The sequence below is a fragment of the Megalops cyprinoides genome, chromosome 1 (assembly GCF_013368585.1).
Source record: "Megalops cyprinoides isolate fMegCyp1 chromosome 1, fMegCyp1.pri, whole genome shotgun sequence".
Classification (NCBI taxonomy): domain Eukaryota; kingdom Metazoa; phylum Chordata; class Actinopteri; order Elopiformes; family Megalopidae; genus Megalops; species Megalops cyprinoides.
Window position 1 is genome coordinate 30,819,658 of NC_050583.1, and position 19,661 is coordinate 30,839,318.

Consider the following 19,661-nt stretch of genomic DNA (forward strand, 5'->3'; position numbering starts at 1 on the left):
TCCATGGCAGTCAAATACAACTGTATGGGTTTGCAGAAAAGAAAACAACAAAAATAGAGAAAATACACAGTGGAGCCTCCATGTGTGACATGGTAGAAAGACACGGTGCAAGTCAGCAACTGAAGGGAGAGCGCGAAAAGCCAAGCGTCCAAGAGAGGCCACAGGGCTAGGAGAAGCAGGGGTTAGGTGGTTGGCAGACGAAAGGTCTACAATTTTTAGGAAGGGTGAAGTTGAGGTTGCGATGTGCCAGGGAACATTTTAAGGCCTGCCGGGTATATAATGCCATCTAGTGAATTTTTCCTGATGATTTCTTCGACCAGAGAAAATTGTAAATTGGTAGGAACTGTCACACAGCATGTTCCTTCAAAAATAAAACCATTCCAAAAGAATGTCATAAACAGCACAGCATTAGGATGTTCATCCCTGCACAGAGCATGAATTTGCCTTCCCTGGCAGTGTCACACTTCAGTCGTTTGTGGCATCTGGAATGCCCTTATGCACAGGCTGATGGAATTCAAGCTTCCTTACAAAGAGAAGAGTGTGATAACCACTGAAAGAGCATATTTCAGCCATTATTCCCTAAAAGGCTGTCATAGGGCATTGCTAGGTTACACTTAGAAAATACATGTCAAAAAGGTAAAGGTGGATAGATTTGGATCTCCAAACTATGCCAGACCAATATGCAGAGAAAAAAGCAACAAATGCTTCATCAGAATTAAAAAAGGGGATTTCTACAGATATGTCTTCTTTGAAACAGTCTTCTTGCCTTTTAAACATCTGTGTGTGTGTGCATGTGTGTGTGTGCGTATGCATGTACAGAGATCTGGTAAAGAGGGGAATGTAAAAAAAAAAAAAAAAAGATTTTGCAAAAAAATATGAGGATTTCTTTTGTCTCTTGAATCAAGGCTGCCAAAATGACACTCTGGAATCAAATCGAACAAAGAGTGCAGACTTACAGAGGGTGGAGGGGACTCCCTGCCAATCAGTGGGGTGTTCTCACACCGGGGGTTCTGAAAGTTTGCATTCTGGCTCCTGTGTCACAATATAGAAACGAGAGACTCCGTTACACCAGTCCGGCGATGGGCTGCTGTGGCACGCGGCCACCCAACCGCCCACACGCCAATGCCATGACTGGGCAGACGAGAGTCCCTGCCCTGCGGCGGAGCACAGCGCCCTCGGTGTGCCACTCAGCCTCAGCTGAAGAGTGATGAGGCACCGTTACTTTTAGGCTGCAGCACAGACTATCACCTCTCTGTGGTTCCCGCATGCTGTGTCCCACATCTTAGCTCACTCATTCAAAGTCTACTGCACATTATATGTAGCTGTCGCCAATAGAGAGGTATGTCTGAAGTACACTTCCACATTTCGGGGCTGATGGGTAAATGTCTCTCTCACATGTTGGCATCAATTATTGTCATTGCCCTTCTCTTCTCTGGCTAAATGGATGGCTTGATTTAACAACTGAGCCTTAAGGTATCCATGCAGATGTTGTGAGTGATATAGTGTAAACATTTCAAAAGGTTACAGTGTGGGGCTGTGCCCTAGAAATAAAATTACATTCAAAAACATGCACTCAGCATTATCATTTAAAGCTGTAAATATATCCAGTGTAGGTACATTTCAAAAATGTTTAAAGTGACTATTTTGCTTCTGGATGTTTAGGAGTTTGTAATGTCATTCTAAACTCTGTTTCAGATCTGTCTTTGCCAATGGATTACACAGCAAATATCTGTGACAAGCCACAACATAGTCACTTTAACGAAATGTGTCTGTGTCATCACTGGAGTTTACGCGTAGCACTGCAGAGCTAGATGCAATGTCTGTCTGCAGTCATGCAGAGTGTGCTCAGAGAGGTAGCAGAGAAAAGCAGGCTCCGTGTGGCTGACTCACATGTACTCTGTGACGGGTGCATTGCTGACGGTGTGTGCGGCCGCGGGGATGCTGGCCTCACTACCATAGCTGCTTCCACAACTGTACAGACTAGGCATGTGAACGCGGTACAGGTTATCGTGAGTCTGCCGGTTGCCATGAGCCATGGACTCCTCCTCTCCATCCTCCTCATTCCTTCAAGGACCAAGAAAACAGCAGAGTGAAACACAGCCAGCAGGGGGCTCCTCCTCCCCTGCTTTCCACATGACAATATCACATCATGCACAGAGGTCGGCGTGGCCCGAATTGCCCACTTGAGCACAGGGAACGCCAGGTCTTCTTGGGGTAGGATTCCTCCTTACATTTTACCATCATATACAGGCTACACAGGAAAAACATGCATTGTGATTTTATTTCCAAGCTTGGGCAAGTTTTGGCTCGACATCTAATGGCAAGAAGCAAAGCTTATAGCTTGGGCCAGATAGAACTGATTTATTTCAACAAGCAAGCTGAAGAAGTGATTTTCAAGTGTTGATTCTAAGATCTTGTTTCGGTTCACGTGTTGATCTCTGAATGGTCTAGGGAAAGGGGCACTGTGAAAAATCAAAAGTAAACGATTCTAAAAATGTTAAAAATCTGTTTAGGAAAAATGGCTTTGTAGCCATTTTCCACTCCAACATAAAATGGTCAAATGATCAGAAATGTACAAAAAAAGAAGAAAAAATGTCTTAGGATGAGAGTAGATTTGGAGGCCATTTGGTGCATACAATCGAGTTTGTCCCCATCTACATGTTACATATACCCATATATCACAGCTCCTTGAAGACCAGGATGTCTAGTGTCCATCTGCCACTATATGCTGGGCAATGTATCCACTGACCAAGAGAGAGATCTGTTAGTTCTTAACCTGTGAATCTTACTGGCAATCACTTTTGCCCAACAGCTATACCTTCCCAATTGCTTCTGTAGTTTTTGGATCTTTGCACTACCATATAAAACACACTTCATCATCTCAATTTCCCAATATCATCTTAAACCGTCTGTCTAATTATTCGTTAGTTTGTGTAAGTGAATTGCTTACTAGTATTTCATGGATAAAACTCCATAGTCGGTAAGAGTTACTATACTGTTTCCAAGATTATTTAACCTTGAAAAAAATGTATCATACTGCGACAGTACCTCTTACCAAGCATAACACACTAAAAGTTATTACAATGACAACAGAGGGCAACTACAAGCTAAGATGACATTGAGGAAAAAATACAAAAGGCAACAATAAAATTAGCCTATTTTATCCCTTCTTCTCCTCCAGGAATCAATCTTTCAGCTCTCTGCTGCCTGAATAGGATGAGCAATGGGGGATTGACTATTGAGCTACAAACTATGTAAGTGTCTTTAATTGCTCCTATTCATTTCAAAACCTCAAACAATTAGAGGACAAATGGTAGGAAATTATACACTGGAGACAGCAGCTGTGTCTTATGAATAAGTACATTCAATGAACAATTTATCATACTAGTGGCTATATGAAGGAGAAGGAGACCAGCTTCAGTTGTTCAGAATCATTTAAGAGGCCAAAAACATCCATCCATGACCTCAACTTTTTTGGTTTGAAAAATTATTTTTTTGGGGGAAATCTTTCATCTTTTGCAGAATCAGATCACAATGTCTGACTTATGTGATGCATCCAATGTTAAAATGTCAACAGCTCCCAGTAAATCACCACAGATATGCACACAGCAATGTTATTGCCTAAGCATTTACCGGGCAGTGCAACCAACATTCAGCTAAAGCAACACCAAGGGAGTGTCCCTGCCACTACAGCAATGTTCCAGCAGAGGGCACTGTCCCTTTTCCTGGAAGCTTAAGAGCAAGGAGCTTCTGAGAGGTAAAGACAGTTCAAACAAAAGGCAGCATTTACACACACACACACACACACACACACACACACACACACACACACACACACACACACACACACACACACACACACACACACACTCACACACACACACACACACACACACACACACACACACACTACAGCTTCCCTCTAATGCTCAAGAGACAACAAACATCTTCCTCTTTCTGCTACTGAGAGGAGAGTTGGCTGGTTCTCCATGCAGCAGTAGTTCTGCCTTCAGTATTACACATCTTGCGTGTCATAGATGCTCCACTCTGTGCATTTCAGCGGAAGATGGCTGTGGTAGAAAGCGCAGAAGCAGAGCGGTGAAACCCATGTTGTTTGTCTGGCTGCTACTCCTGTGTCACAAACATCCATGTGCTATAGCTCTGAGAGAGTAGCTAAGCCAAAGCAGGGTTCACAAAAAACACAGGTTTTCTGTCTGGAAATTCAGACTCACAATGATAGATGACAATTTTGAATCACTGTATAAGGAATCCCTCCTCAACAATGAAAAAAATGTGCACTGGACTTCATGAGACACTGTATTCACTAGGCCATCCAAATTATTATGATAATATATGAGCTATAATGACCTCAACTATGAACCAAAACAGTGAGAGGTCAGAACACTGAATCAGGTGTGCATTCCTAAACTATGAAGGGACACAGGTGAGGAGACTGTAATAGTGAACACCTGTCTCTGCCAGTTGAGGGCCCCTCTAAGGCACTCACGACCTAGTGTGGCTGTTCCCGTGAATAAGTGGTTTGGGGCCTCGTCATGAAGGCACAGCGGGAAGAACAGGAGGTCTAACCTTCCCAGGTTTCCCTTTTCTCCTGAACCTCTCAGCCACAGCTGTGTCTCATCAGCCAGTCCCTGTTGTTCCTGACTGAGCTCTACCATGAACTTGTGTGGACCGGGCATTCCAAATCAGGAAGGGAACAGAAAGAGGGAAAAAAAATGGGGTAACGAAAAAGATAAACAACCAAATGTGTCAAAACAAATTCAAACCCAAATGAAGAGACAGAAAGATGCGTGAGACTGGAGAAGCACCCAGGCGAGCAGCGGATGGAGCGCGGCGGCAGCAGCGGCCTCTTACCTCTTGCTCTGCCAGGTGTGGGGCACACTGCACACAATGGAGCTGAACATGAGCGCTGTGACGAAGGAGAACAGGACCAGGTAGATGAGGCCTTCCACACCGTCGTAGCACAGGCCTGTCACGGCTTGAACGTAGTCCTGCGGGAAGGGGAGGAATTACCACTTCTGTTACTCTATGCAATCACCTGCTGAGAGATGCTTGTCTCGGTCAAGCATGCTGCCGCAACCCTGCCACCTCCACCAAGGCCAGGCAGTCTCAGGCTCAGAAGGTCAGTTTTAGAATCACCTCTGTTCCAACAGATGGGGTCAATTCCTATCTAAATAAAGACCCCCCCCCCCAAAGACTAGGTTGCTGAGGCACAATGAAAGCAATAGACTGAGGAGCTGTCCACAAGAGTCACTACACTATGACCTTGATTCAAAATGCCTTAGCCTCCTGAACTTAAGCTGAAATATTGGCAATGGTTTCTTTTCAAATGAATTTTCAAAAGCACAAGCAAACGTGCATGCTTTGTAAGTGTGTTTCCCTGACTGGCAGCTTAAGAGGCTTGTCACGCGAGTGCTGTCGCACACCTCCCCGGCCCTCACGTGCCATGTGTCCTCTTGCTGCATTATGCTGGTGCAGGGGACTCGTTTCGCAGCAGACTGCCAGTGATGCTTCAATGCTGATGCAAACCAGGGCTGGTATTATTTGCGCGTGCGCGTGCGCGCGTGTGTGTGCGTGCGTGTGTGTGTGTGTGCGTGCGTGTGTGTGTGTGTGTGTGTGTGCGCGCGCATGTGCTGCAATCATCTGTTATCTTTGAAAATATATCCAACAGTGTACTATGACAGCTAATGGCAGGGACACAGTCAAGCATACAGCATGCACAATATACATCTTGCCTTGTAACCCACTTTGGCTGAGATTGTCTGCCAAATAAATAATTAATAACAATATCAAAAATAACAAACAACAGTCATTATAACAGCTAAAAAAATGCCTCAATATGGAAGCAAACCCCTTGGGGGGGGCACTGCCACATGTCATTCTGTAGCTGCTGCAGAGCGAGTCATTGCAGTCTCATATCTGTCCCGCACACTGAGGAAACACAACCATTTAATACTGACGCCGCCGCTCTGGGCTGGACTGCATCTCAGGGACCCGAGGCACAGCGCAAAGAGCTTTCCCTCTCCACTTCAAAGAGATGTGAATTACAGCAATTATTTAAGAGGCGAATCATACTTGTATAAACAATGAAAGCAGCTATTCAGTGTTTTAAGTGAGTGCAGGAGGAGTCACAATCCAGATTTGACTTTACATTGCTTCAGAAGGCTTCAGATGGGTACCATGTTCCGTTATTGTGAAGAAGACTGATTAGATGATGTCACTTCTATCACACATCATGAATACATGACTCATGCCTCATAAAGATGCACATTTCACATTGCTTGCATGGATCTGTGCATTTCCAGTTCTTAAGAGACTGATTTTAAAAGTGTAATTCATGCTGGAAATAAATGCTTTGCATTCAAAACCTTTGAATATGAAAAAATGTAAGGCATAATCTTCCAACTGATGGAGGTGCTTTCACTCTTATGGATGAATCCATTAGAAGACACTTGTCAATCAATAGAATACATTGGCTGAATCCTTCAGTTGAAAAGAAAATCCTCTTGTTGCCTCCATTAAGGATAACTGTAAAGGCCTAATTTGCTGAGCACTTGGTGTCAATTATTCTAAATTATTAACAGTTAGTCTTGAAGACAAGTCTTAGCAACTGCTGCAATGTTATATAGAGAAAATATATTTTTGCTTAACTAAGGTAATTCCTCTAATTTGACAATGAATATTTTACAAAACAGGGTTTTGCTTTTAGTCACTTCACTTATCTTCTCAGGAACAGAGGTTTTGACATGGCCAAACACAAACTGCATCAATCTACTGTGGCAAGAGCACTGAGGTGGGACTGAATGCTAACATCAGAGCTTCGTTCAACGCACCCATAATAGCACTAAGGGGACCTTGCCGACTTAATAAAGCTGTGTAGCTGACAGAAATGGACCAATGTAGAGAGCTCGTACACTAATGAAGAGCCATCACTTGAAGGCCTTTGCAGATATAAATACAAACACCGACACGAAACTTTTGTCCACTCAAGGGACTGGTGTTTAAGGTGTGACCTCTCCCCGCACACTGTGCTGGGTTCAGTGGATAACAGGAGCAGGACCCACAAATGGCTGCACTGAGGTCAGAGGCTGAGGAGCCACAGTCATTGCTGATGATGATGGAGAGCACAGGCGGTGTAGTCCGCTCAGCTGGACGCGCACAGGAGTGTGAGCGCAGCTCTCCCCACACAGGCACATCGCCCAGCAAAGCATGAAAGAAACCAACATGTTTACCTCCCCCACTCACACCTCCACAGTCACACACACACACACACACACACACACACACACACACACAAGAGGAGCTGCCAGCACTCTGATCTGCCCACACAGCACACAAACACAGGCCATCTCTCTCTCCTGCGCATATGCGCACACACACATGTGCACGCACACAGCACACACACGCACACACGTGCACACATGTGCACACACGCACCCAAACGATCACTCTTTCTCTCAGTCACTCACACACACACAAACAGACATACACACACACTCAAAAAGGGACCAGCATCTATTTCACAAGCGCATACACTCTCAGTAAAATTGTCTCCTTGTCTTGCAGCAAAACAACACCACAAACTAAACCACCTATTTTGTAAAGCTGTCTGACAAAAATCATAATACATTTTACAAGATTACAAAATTTCTCTAATAACACCAGATTATTTGCTTTCTATACCCTATATTTCAGAACTCAATAATAATGCTGTTTTATGCAGAACAAGTGTCCCTGCTAGCATTACAGAGAACCTCTTTCTCTGCAGCTTTAAAACAATATTTTAGGATAAAGGTATCACTGTTTTCAAAGTAAGGTCTGTCTGTCTCACGTGAGCTTCATTCCAATGGTTGTCCTGTTCCATAAACAATCATGACAGAATATGATTGCAGTAAGTGTGCATGTTCACAGCTTCCTGTTTATGTGTCAGCATTTATAAATAAACATAAGACATGATAAAGACATTAAATTCCCTAAAACATAGACATGACATGAACAAAAACATGAATTTTAATGAGCTAAATGTTCCATCAGAAAATGTTACCATTATTCATTGCCAAGTAAGTCAGTATGAAAAAACACAGAACACTGATGAGTACAATAAAGCAACAGCTCCTTCCATCCTGTGATAAGTACCCCTTGTCAGTTACACTCACAATGCACTGCAGCTGTATACATGCCCCCCCAGATAGCTAGTGCTATATCTTTCTGTCTTTGTGCTGGGTTCCCCTACACCCAGGTATACCTCCCCTCCCCACAGAGAAGTCCAACATCTGACTGGACATGGAGTCAGAGAACCTGGAAAAGAGGACCCAGGAGCACATCATGACCTAGGCTTCCCTCATGGAGTTATGAGAAACCACTGCTCTGTATAATCCAAAGGGTGATAGTAGCCACTGCACTATAAACTGAATAATTGGAAACAGCAGACAGAGATGTTTTTTGAGCTCCTCTTGTGCTTATATGAAACTAAAAATAAGAAAAACAAAGCAAATAAAAAAAAAACCTTTGAACAAGAAGATAAAACCCCCTTTTTTTCCTCTTCTCTCACCATGTGCAGGCTGCGGCAGTCCACCAGGGCTGTGAGCTGGTGCAGGCCAATCTCTGTGGTGTTCAGCACCCCTTGGATCTGCTCCAGATTCCCCTGGGACAGATGAGACACATTTCAGATCACTGGTTCCACCACTGCATTCAACACCCTTCCAACTGGGACAGTCGTCTAATTACACCTAAAAAAGTCTGAATTCAGTTTTGTATCTAAATTGTACCTAGTTCCGAATAAGAACAATTATCTCTGCTATGAAACCTCTCTGATGAAACACTCCAGTGAAACAGCATGCTTATTGTTGCCACCTGAATGAGTATCATTTTCTATTCACTTTAGAGGCTATATTATATGTGCTATTGTCACCTCTTTGTGTTGCATAGATCTCTGTGCACTAAACAGAGGAGTCTAACAGGAACCAATCAAAGTGAGAGACAGAGGCACAAACAAAAACGCCACATGGGAGTTTCCTGTTAATACATTTACTGGAATACAAGACTGCAAACCTGCTCAGACCAGCTTAAAAAGACACTTTAAGAAAGGGCTAAGTCTCATGGCCTAGCTGTTGTGAACAGCACTCTTGTGGGGACGGGGTAACGTTTTGTCAGGCTCAGCACTCTGTCTCAATGGACCCTGTACCAGTGAAGGCGGCGTCTGTCTCTCACACTTTTTCTGTTAGGTCCCTCTCTGTCAGCCAGTGTTTTTGTTCCTCAGCCTGGACAGTTGAAGAGACCAGCAGGGGACAAAAATGCTATTCAGCGCTTTAAGAAAAGGCCATGCATAGACCCATAGATGGTCTGTATAGGACAGGAATGCTGCTGTATGTACAGAGAGCAGCAGAAGTTTCAGTGTGCTTTGGTTTCCAGGTGGAGGCGTTTCTCTTCCTATTGACAGTCCATTCCACACTCATAGGACTGGCTGCATCACAGCAGGCAGACCGAACTTCACTGACTCCATATCACCTGCACTGGCATGACAGATATTTGAGGTGTTAAATAGATTTAATAATCATGCTGGCTTTGTATTTTGAAATGCAAAATAACATGTCTAAATACAAAATTAAGACATGTATTTCACTGTAGCGGTAGGTCTTAAATGTAGACACTTTGTGAGATGTGTGTCCAAATGCATTATTCATCCAGCAACACTTTTGCTATGATGCAAATTGAGCAAATCCAGCGCACTAAGGGGTGGGGACTTCTTGTAGACGTTTTATCTAGGATTGGAATAAAACCTGTTATACAAAATACAGTAAAGAGAAAGAAGTCCTTTGTTATATCCTTTTCCAGCTGAGGCACCAGGGTAAGGTTGCTTCCTCTGTTTCACATACACACACACGCGCACACACCTTGGTCTGAGGATACTCTCGAGTTGCTGAGCGCAGTAGTTCCGCCACGTCGTCCTGCATCTCCACCAGTGCTTTGTGACTGCCTGACAGCTTCTGTAAGAGTTTTACAATGCATCCATCATACTAGGAACAGCAAGAGGGGGATTCACGACAACACAAGCCCAGAGATATGAATAACTCCAGACCACATCATCACCAAATACATTGGACACAGCGGAATTACTGGGCCTTAGTCCAGAGCCAAAGAACATGCCCTTACATTCAGTAATTAAACTGTGGATGCTAGAGTGGTTTTCTCATTCTCCTCCTGATAGTCAGAGACAACTCTTTTAGCACTGCTCAAGTGTTAACATGCTGGCATTCTGTAGCCTGGAGGGAAACTTTGCATTATTCATTAAAGGAAGGTATAAAAATGTTACAGTAAAAGCAGACTTAGGCTCGTACCGCATGCAGTCATGCTTAAATAAGCAGACGGAAAAAGTCCACAGTCCATTAAAATCTGGGTATAGCCTGGGTTTTTACAGTCTTTAAAATGCATTAATATTTCAGAAACAAGCCACTGCCCGCTCGGAAAAAGGAAACCGCACTTTGCCCTCTGTTGTATCTGGGCAGCTTCACTCAAATATTTCTACATATAAGCTTCTGAAAAGCTGGAAGTTTCAATATTTGTCTGTTGTTAACAGAGCCACAGGGCATATGGCCACAAAACGACTTTAAGAACGGAATTATTTAATCAGCTCCTGTCACCTGTTACTGTTAACACTTTTCTTAGATAATAGTCCTGGAAACATCTTATTGCAGACTGCATGAGAAAGTGACGGTGTTATTATATTTTAGCTGGAACTTCCATTTTTAACCTCTTACCATACACTGATAACTCAACAGCACCTGTCAAAACATCATTTAAGAACCGCACTGGATACGTTGCTTTGCAATTTGCTGAGCCCCACACTAATAGTGTGTGACGACAAGGTTGGGAATGTTGCCCATCCCGTCTGCTCTTTACCACTCTGGGGACTGGAGAGCTGCTTTAGCCATCAGTCTGGGGCTGTCATCATCTCCTGCCCTTGAACTGTTTCTGCCTTACCTTCCACATCTCCTATGTGTAATAGGCTCACCTGTGCAAGCTGTCAAGATTTTTTGTGTGATGGCCAATTTTGGATGTCCTCAGTGCTGTAGAACGAGTTCATTGCTGGTACTGGCAACCAGGATTGTCCCCACAATCAAAAGCACCAAAGGAGCTTCCTTGATGAACCATAAATACGTTACATATGACTTCCATCTACTAGCCCTGATCCATTTGGCTACCTTATCTACAGCCCAGTAATCCAATTCAATTACAGCTCTACTGGAATGATTACCGCAGTGGGTGAGATGAGCACCACTGATGCGCTATTGACTTTCAACATGCCATTGCTGGCTGTGTAGGCAATCGCGAACACAAGCCGAAATAGCACTGTGGATTAACCCTTTAACTATTCACACTGGGGGAAAAAATCAGATATTTAAAAAAATTATTCGGTAGACTTTGCTGCATGTACGGCCAGAGAGACAGGCTGTAGCTCGCATGCCTCAGGGGGTTAATGAGAGAGACCGACCTACCTGCTGAAATGGGTTTGCTTGTCCCATGCTGCACTTCAGATAGTACTGCAGAATATCTGGGGAGAATAAACAACGGAAGACATGAATATCAGCATTACTCCACTGCGAATTTTGTCCTGAACTTGAATTGTGAATAACTGCAGCTACTGAAGAAGCTTAACAGAAGTTCCCTCAAAGTCAAAAAATCAAAGTTAAAAATCATGACAGCATGAGGCAAAGATGTGTTTTAAACAATATTGTGTTTTCCCATTATATATTCTGTTTTCACAATGCTTTATAACAGCAACTCTGCCGCAAGGTCTCATCCACACGCTGAGATTACCCACAATGCCGTTCGGTGCACACACTGCAGCATGAGTTTGTTTGTAATTCTCTTATGCAATTCATTCAGCTCTCCCACAGTTCACTCACTGTATCCAGCAAGCACAACAAAAGGGCAGAGGTAGCAGAGCTCTGTGAGAAAGGTTTGGTGTTGTGCCAAGCTGTGGAGGTTTACCAGACTTAACCCACTTGCTCTCCTTTCTCCTGACAGGTGCTACCTTGGAAACACATCCTGCTCAGGTTTCTGCAGTAATGATGCATTCACTTGCTGCATTCGCTGTAGCAACTCTAATGAGAGGCAGGGAATCGCTCAACTTCTCCTTCCATCTCTGATTCTCGTGCTCTTTCTGTTGCACTACCACTTCACTCGAACTGTTTGTCACTAGACTTGCATAAACACACAGTTTGAGTCAGATAAAGAGCTGTCTTTGTTTAAGTCTATCTACACTGAGAACGACCAAATGTAAAGAAATACCAGGGTAAAAGATACAAATATGACATTGCAAGATGGTCGCTCTAAAAGCTGATTAACAAAGGACAACACAGTCTTTTCCATGACCGTCATGTGCTTATTTTTGGGCAGATTTCAGATTTTGAGAGTGGCGTGTCATGATTGGGAGCAGAGGGCAGCTGTGTGGCATGAAATGACAGTGTGCATCTGTTCCTAAAGGCAGTTTAGAAAATGCACTTCTATCTGAGGCAGAGTGACTTCTCTTGCTGCTGCCATGCTGACCTGACAGAGGGTATTTATAATTCATTAACCTTGGGCTCTCCAACATCTGCCAGGGCTCCGTTCCCAGACCCCACAGCTGAGAGCTCCACCCCGCAGGGCGGCTTTAGGGAAGCTGAGTCCTGGATTTTAACAGGACTCCCAATACTGGGTTAACAGGGCTGCGATGTTGTCTGGGGACAGACGACATCGCAGACGACACCGTTGTCAATTTCTCTGCCTCTGCAGAGGGTGAATAATTATCATTAGAACTGATTAGGCCACAATCAATGGATGCTAATTAGCCTGCTTATTCAAAACTGAGTAACTGATGGCACGTATGTAAAAAAGATAATAATAAAAAAAGAGGGTCTGATTTGAGTGGCTTAGAAAACAAGACAGCAGATAAACGATCTACCCCCATTACAGTTCATGTTACTGTTCAAAATATTCCCAAATCTCTGTGCAGCTCCACCACGCTAAATTGTACCACAACATGTAAGAGCGCTAACCACATACATGCAACATGTACAGGCATTCGAAAACACACATCTCAGGGGAGGCTGACATCCTGAGAGATACTCATGAGAGCGGCTCAAAGACAGCACGTGGGGGGGGGGAAACAGCGCATATCAAACAGGCTTCTCCTAGAGCCCTGGTTCACACTGCAGAGCTAATTAGTCAGTCAGGCACCTTGGCACGCCAGAGCCGTCTCTAACCCCTGCCTCGCATTCTGACACGCCCCGACTGAGAATCCTGCTGCTGAAACATGCAGCAGCCCACTGAACACACGCATACACAGAGAGGCCGGGCACGAGCTGCTCGCTCGGCTTGCGCACTGTGTGAACAGCGCAGTCCCTGAATGACAGCACCGAGGACTGAGGACTCAGAACTCCCCTCCTCTCATGGCCTAAACACAGGTCAGAGCAGAAAAAGCACAACACCCATTTAACACAAGCAGCTCCCTGGTCTGGCTCAGTTATGGACTCTTTCACATGCTCCCTCTAAGCGGTACATTCCTCGTGCACTCAATAAACAGCATCATTATGTGGCTGACAAGGGAAATAAAGTGCCCATTCATTTATATCCTTGGATGGCCATATACAAGTCGCCAGATTGGAGCCTATAATTTTATAGCTTGTATTAGCACTTAATACGTAACACTTGAAATGATGGGCTCATCTTTTGCACTCATGGGAACTAATTAGCAGTAATATTCAGATGACTTGAAACATCTGTAATAAAAACAAGGGGCCCTGCCCAAGCTGTGATAGAAGCAGGGGGAAAATAAATAAACCCATTACGTTTACAACAGGCCAATGATGAGGCAGCTGTATGGGGGCAGAGGCACAAGCAGGGCAATGACAGACATGCTCAGTCCAACGAGGTGATTACTTTTATGGCTGAAAAATAAGCCGTTCAAAATCATTTGTACTCTTTCCTGGACAGTCACAAAAGCAAACTTATAATAAATATGCAAGCTTTTCCTGCTGGAGGAAAAGAGGCTACAGGTCCCTATAACATCCATTTCAGATCAATGATGTTTTAACCTGTCCTGTCTGCCATCCATTGTGTGCAACACTGCATTTTGCACCAGGAGGCATGCCTGGACTGGCAGGAAGGAGAGGAACGAGATAAATGTAATGAAAGAGGTGACCTTTCATTTGCTGCTGTGTGGAGATGGACAGAAAGCCAGAAGCAGGAGGGAGAGTCTTAAGGACACAGTGAGCCTGCTTTCAGAAAAGGGTGGTGCTTCGCGTAAAACAGACAGTCATTATGAAGAGCAGCACTGCTTCACGGGGAGACACAAGCTCGCCCTTTGTGTATGACCACCTCCAGCAGAGGGAAGTCCTGAGAGGCAGACTCATTAACTTCAACAGCCCTGCATCTGGCTGGGCAGCAGACATTCTTGTGCTCTGCTAAATTTAGGGCGCAATGCTGCAGGTTGAAAACCCAAATGAACTAATTACATTCCAAATACTGAAGTAATCACTCCTCCTCTCTCAGTGTGTGCCCCTGCACTGCCACGTTGTCATTTCTGCAGTCAGTTGAAGTCATTTTGAATTTAGGGTCTGCACTTCTCATTTGTGGTTAGCGACAGGAACGGGTCGTGCTGCACTCTGAAAAGCTGCTGAGCACGTGAAAGGAGAATGCGCAAATCGAATGACAAACGCACTTCAAGTCGCCAAACAACAGCTCTGCCCCCTTCCTGCTGGAGCAGTGCACAGACGCACATATTGTGCTGTGAAAAATCGACGCTCTGGAGAGATGTGAGAATGCTTGCAGGTCAAATGACTCACGCTCCCTGAGCTCAACTGCCTCTGAGTGAAGGAAATGTCTCAATGACCGCTGTGTTTGCAATACTCGACACTTCTGACATTGTGCCACTGCTTTCGGTCTGCGCAAGTACAAAACTGTGGACCACAATTTAGAGCCAAATCATTTTGACCAAACTGACACAGTGGCAGTAGGCTTTTGGGCCTGATGGCAGACACTTTATAAAGCAGCAAAACCCTTTTCACACAGAACAGTTATCAAGATTTATTAAAAATGGGGGTGGAAGGTGGAGAGATGTCAGACTGAATTATGCGTTCTTTTGAGAGAGGCAGGAAAGTAAACCGCAGGAGGACAGCGGCAAAGAAATAAAGGTCAAAGAACTGAAGACCTCCGATCTGCCACTCTGGGTGTTTAAATTGATTTAACATGACAACATCTTCTACTTTCCTGTTTCCAATGGAGACATCTTGTCATCCTCCTAGCCTGAGACAAGAAATAGGAACACAGACCTATCTCACCCTTGTCGAGCAGCTAAGGGGCAAAGTTCACAAAAGCTTGAACTAGCCCAAACCGGTTTGAGACCAGGTGAGCACTGCCACAGGGGAAATGGGATCACATGAGACATAGGAAAGTCTGTCCATAAAGGTCAGAGAATGACTGGCATTAGGAGAGTGGGCCACTCCTGCCCCTATCCCCTGCCTTGCTCTTGTCCATTGGCTTTATTTCCATTATGTGTTCTTCCCCCTGGGCTCCGTCTCCTCCAATTTTTCAGTACATAACAGGAGCAGATTGTCCAATTACCCCTGAGGCGAGGCAGGGCAAACTCCAGTGTCACATAAAGCACAGCTTGGCTGGGGCTACGGCAGGTGGAATTTATAGAGCCACAGGACGGGTTCAGAGCGAGGCCCGGCCTTGTACAATACCACTGTATCAATTTTAACAACCACCGAACAGAAGAGTTTTAAATGCCCCTCTGGGTGGGATGGAGCTACGACTGTCTGGAAGTTGTAATTTCCTTCCACTGCTTCATTACGGTCAATGTGTTTCTGTGACTCAGGCCAGCAACAGTAGAAGACTGATATTTTGCAGTGTATCACCAAAACAAAATGTATTAACTCTCAGAGTTACCTGCAGCAAAGACTGCCCGGTTAATTTATCATAACAATCCTCCAAAGTCCCCCAGCCATTTGAAGGCAAGGAGCTAATAATTTTCAATCCTTTCAATCTGTGTTGCAATATTGTGTGGCTATATTTACGCAGTTAAACGCTGCCTCACATGACATGATGCCCTTCGCAAAACAGGAAATGAAAGCTGTGTTAAATGATAATTTTTCCAAGGAAAGAAAAAAAAACAGCTTTCGATTCCCATTCCCTGAGCAGGGCCTTAAAACACAAACACCCTTCAAAAGCATCAGGATGCAAGGCCGTGCTGAGCACACAGACCACAGGACTGATGAGTCGTAAAAACTAAGGCCCGCAGAAGGCTGCATTTCCTTTCCTGTTTGTCAATCCTGACCACGCGACCGGGTTTAAAAGGAGGAGCTGACAATGCCGGAAATCTTCAGAGTCCTTTCTGATGGACATCATGTGTCAAAGTCTCGCTGCTTTCTAACACAGTCTATGCCGACGGGACAAAAGCCTGTGAGAAAGGCTTTGAGATTTTGAGCTTTGGTCTGCTGTGAACAAAAGGCAAGGAGCACACAGAGCAGCCACTTTCACGACTGCATGACAAACAAATCAGGGTCTCCAAAGGTGCGCCTATCAATATGAGGTCGGAATTAACCTGCTTGGAAAGACACCTTGTGTCTGGCTTATTAATACTCACTAATACAGGGGGATGCTTGGGCGAACGGCCTCTTTACCTGCATTCATGATGGCGTTCTCCTCCGTCACCTTGGTGATGTACATGTCAGGAGCCACACAGAAGTCACTGGAGGTCTGTGGGTGGGGGGGGGGGGGGACATAGGAAACACTGTTGGTAACATACTCTCAGACACATACATGTTAACGGGGCAAAACCCTGCTATAGTTAAGTATTGCTATGAGATAGGAATCTGATCTCTAATACGAAATGCTACAGCTACAGCTGAGATGCATCTTGTCAAAACAAGGAGAGAGGACTGTAATCCATGCCCAGGGTGCAAACAACCTCCACAGTGCATTTCAAGGACAGAAGAGAGAGAGACCCTTCAGAATGACACTAAAGCAGCCTCATTTCCTGCGAGTGTTGTGGATGAACAAGGCAAACAAGTACACATCCTATTAGGGAGGACGAGACAGACTTTCACATCGAGCTGTGCTGTGACTGCTGAGGGACCGGGTGTTATCTGCAGTGTCTGCCCCGCCTGGGGCCTGCTTCTAGCTGAACTTCCTCAGAGGTGTCGTCACGGGTCCCGGCAGGCAAGCACAGCTGATGAAATCCCACCTCACGGTGGTTTGTTTGCACAGGCGGCCATCGTTTCCACACCACACTTACCCCCCACCACCACCACCCCTTACTTCATACATTTCTGTGGTTCAGCACATGCCTTGTGTCAGTCTCGTTATTTTGAGGTTGTCAGTATGCTGCGGGAAATGCTGCAGTCAGGAAATACTACTTCAATTTTTATCCTTTTTAAATTCATTTTGCCCTTGCGCACTTGAAGAAGAGAACGTTTTTTTCGGGCCTCAGAAAATCAAACGGCATTGCAGTAGTCCTGTTTACATGTTTACATCCAGGCTGCACAGCAGGGCGAGTGGGAGCGGGAGTGGGAGTAGATGGAGGCTGGAGCATGCCCACGTTCTTGACACACTGACATGTTCACGTGCCTGACACTGACAGAGGTGGGATTTGGCAGAGCCAGCGCTGCATCTTTACCATACAATCCTTTTGGGGCAAGCAGAATGACTTCTCTTCTCTGTCATAATAAAGAACGGCTTTTGTTTTTAACTCCTTTGCAGCTCCCCAAACCTCCTACTCCTCATATATCCACTTGCTAGTTTCATAGATCCTCCATTTCACAGGCACCACTCCTGTTAATGCAAGTGAACTGACAATCTGAATAAATATCTCAATCACAATGCAAATAAACCTTAACAACACCCAGTTAAGTGCAGAAAATTGCTCAGTATTACCCTACACATAGACTGGGGGATGTGCAGACTTCAAAGCTGAGTTCAGCTAGCTGTGATGAGCACCTGATTTTCATAATGTGGTTCTGTTTACTGTAGACAGGCAGACCACACTGCAGTGGGGATGCGCAGTGGGTTTAATTGCCCTCAGGCTGTGGTTCACTGTTCTCTGGTGTTTTCACATAGGTGAATGGAGGGAGGCTTGAGGGAGGTTTTCTCCGCTGCCTGCATGGCCATATCTCAGATGTCAGCTCACACATTGGGCCACCTGGACAGCTATGCAGGAGGTACAGCTTACAGTGCCACCAGGTCATAAATTCCAGTGACATACCATTCCAGCTTCACCTCTGCCTTGCACTCTCTCATAATAGACAGCTTCTAAAGCTTTATCCCATAAATTCTGAGCACACTATTAGGTACAATCTGCTTCATAGGAGCATAGATGTAACACTGCACCTCAGCAGCACCAGGGCCGGCTCTCCCCAAGGTAGATCAGAATCTGTCATTATTACATTACATCATTTATATGACTGTTGCATACATCATGCATATCATCATGTATATCATCACGCATACAACTGTTCAAATCATCAGAGGAAAGGGGGCTTTGTAGAATTACAATGTCCCTGATTTGTCTCCATTACTACCGTGTGAGTCTGAGGAAATGCGTACTTGATATACACGCTGTGCCAAAGCAAAGTCCCTAAAACTAAGCAGCTAAAAGAGATCTTCTCTCAGCGAGGTGTTCCCATGGAGATACTCACTGCAGCAAAAGCCAGCTCCAGGCCCAGGGATCCCCAGCTGACAGCGAGCGTCAACACGCCCAGCAAGCAGACGCTGTGGAGAGGAATGGAGGCAGAGGAAGATGGGGGTTAGAGTGAAGGGTGACGGAGGCGCTTGCTTGCTTGGACAGGTGACAGAATGGGAGACGACCTGATTCCCGGCCCTGCTGGGCTCAGCAGAACCCAATGCACTCAGTGAAGCTGCTGATGGACTGGAAGGATTGCAAAGGTAAATGCAGAAAGCAATTACTGCTCCTCGACCGACTGACCAATGAGAAAACCTTTTCTGTCTACGAAGGAAATGGGGGGATTTTCAGTGCTGAGATTTTAACATGGACTAAAAATCCATCTGACAGACTGCTGCTGTCTTCCACTGGCACTGACAGAAGCCCCTGAAGCACGAAAGCAGAAACATCTTTGAAGAGAAAATAAACCTCGGAAAATCAATTTTCTTGCTCCCACTTCTGCTGAAAATGGCAGACAAAGTATATATTCAGAAATCCCAAAACCTTGACCTATTAAGCCAAGAGCAGTTTAACACTGATAATTATAGACTAGATGCTGACACTTAACATAGCACTGCACAATCCTGTACATTTGACCTAAAAACCTGAATGCCTGCTACGACATACACTTCCCAAAAGTAGTCTGTGGCCGAAAATAATCTACAGAAACAATCAGCAGTTGTTGTTCCCCAGGAAAGAGATGGTTCTGGACTGATGCTACAGCAGTGAGCTGTGAAACCAGGGCAGTGCTGCTTTCATCACTTCCAAAACATCCACAATTTCTACACAATATCCGTGCCTTCAAAATTGCATTAGGAGAGAGCTCCTTGGCCATAAATTCCAAAATACCAACCACATTCCTGCCTTCACAATCGCAATCATTTACAACATGTGGGCAACTGTAAAAATAAAGCCCTACATATGATCTTTGTGAGTCTGCAGG

The 19,661-nt window shown here is 44.9% G+C and overlaps 1 protein-coding gene across 3 annotated transcripts in view; it reads right to left on the reverse strand.

Annotated features, from left to right (window-relative positions):
• Nucleotides 1-19,661, reverse strand: part of ttyh3b (tweety family member 3b) — a 68,097-nt gene that overhangs the window by 7,837 nt on the left and 40,599 nt on the right. Inside the window, exons 6-13 of one of the 3 annotated variants that reach the window (XM_036534386.1) lie at nucleotides 18,696-18,768; nucleotides 16,683-16,758; nucleotides 11,514-11,569; nucleotides 9,912-10,004; nucleotides 8,570-8,662; nucleotides 4,873-5,009; nucleotides 1,891-2,064; nucleotides 957-1,032 (exon numbers count right to left, since the gene is read on the reverse strand). In XM_036534386.1, the coding sequence (XP_036390279.1) occupies nucleotides 957-1,032; nucleotides 1,891-2,064; nucleotides 4,873-5,009; nucleotides 8,570-8,662; nucleotides 9,912-10,004; nucleotides 11,514-11,569; nucleotides 16,683-16,758; nucleotides 18,696-18,768 (778 nt within the window). The remainder of the gene's footprint in view (nucleotides 1-956; nucleotides 1,033-1,890; nucleotides 2,065-4,872; nucleotides 5,010-8,569; nucleotides 8,663-9,911; nucleotides 10,005-11,513; nucleotides 11,570-16,682; nucleotides 16,759-18,695; nucleotides 18,769-19,661) is intronic. The other 2 variants (XM_036534394.1, XM_036534403.1) reach the window with 2 other exon arrangements.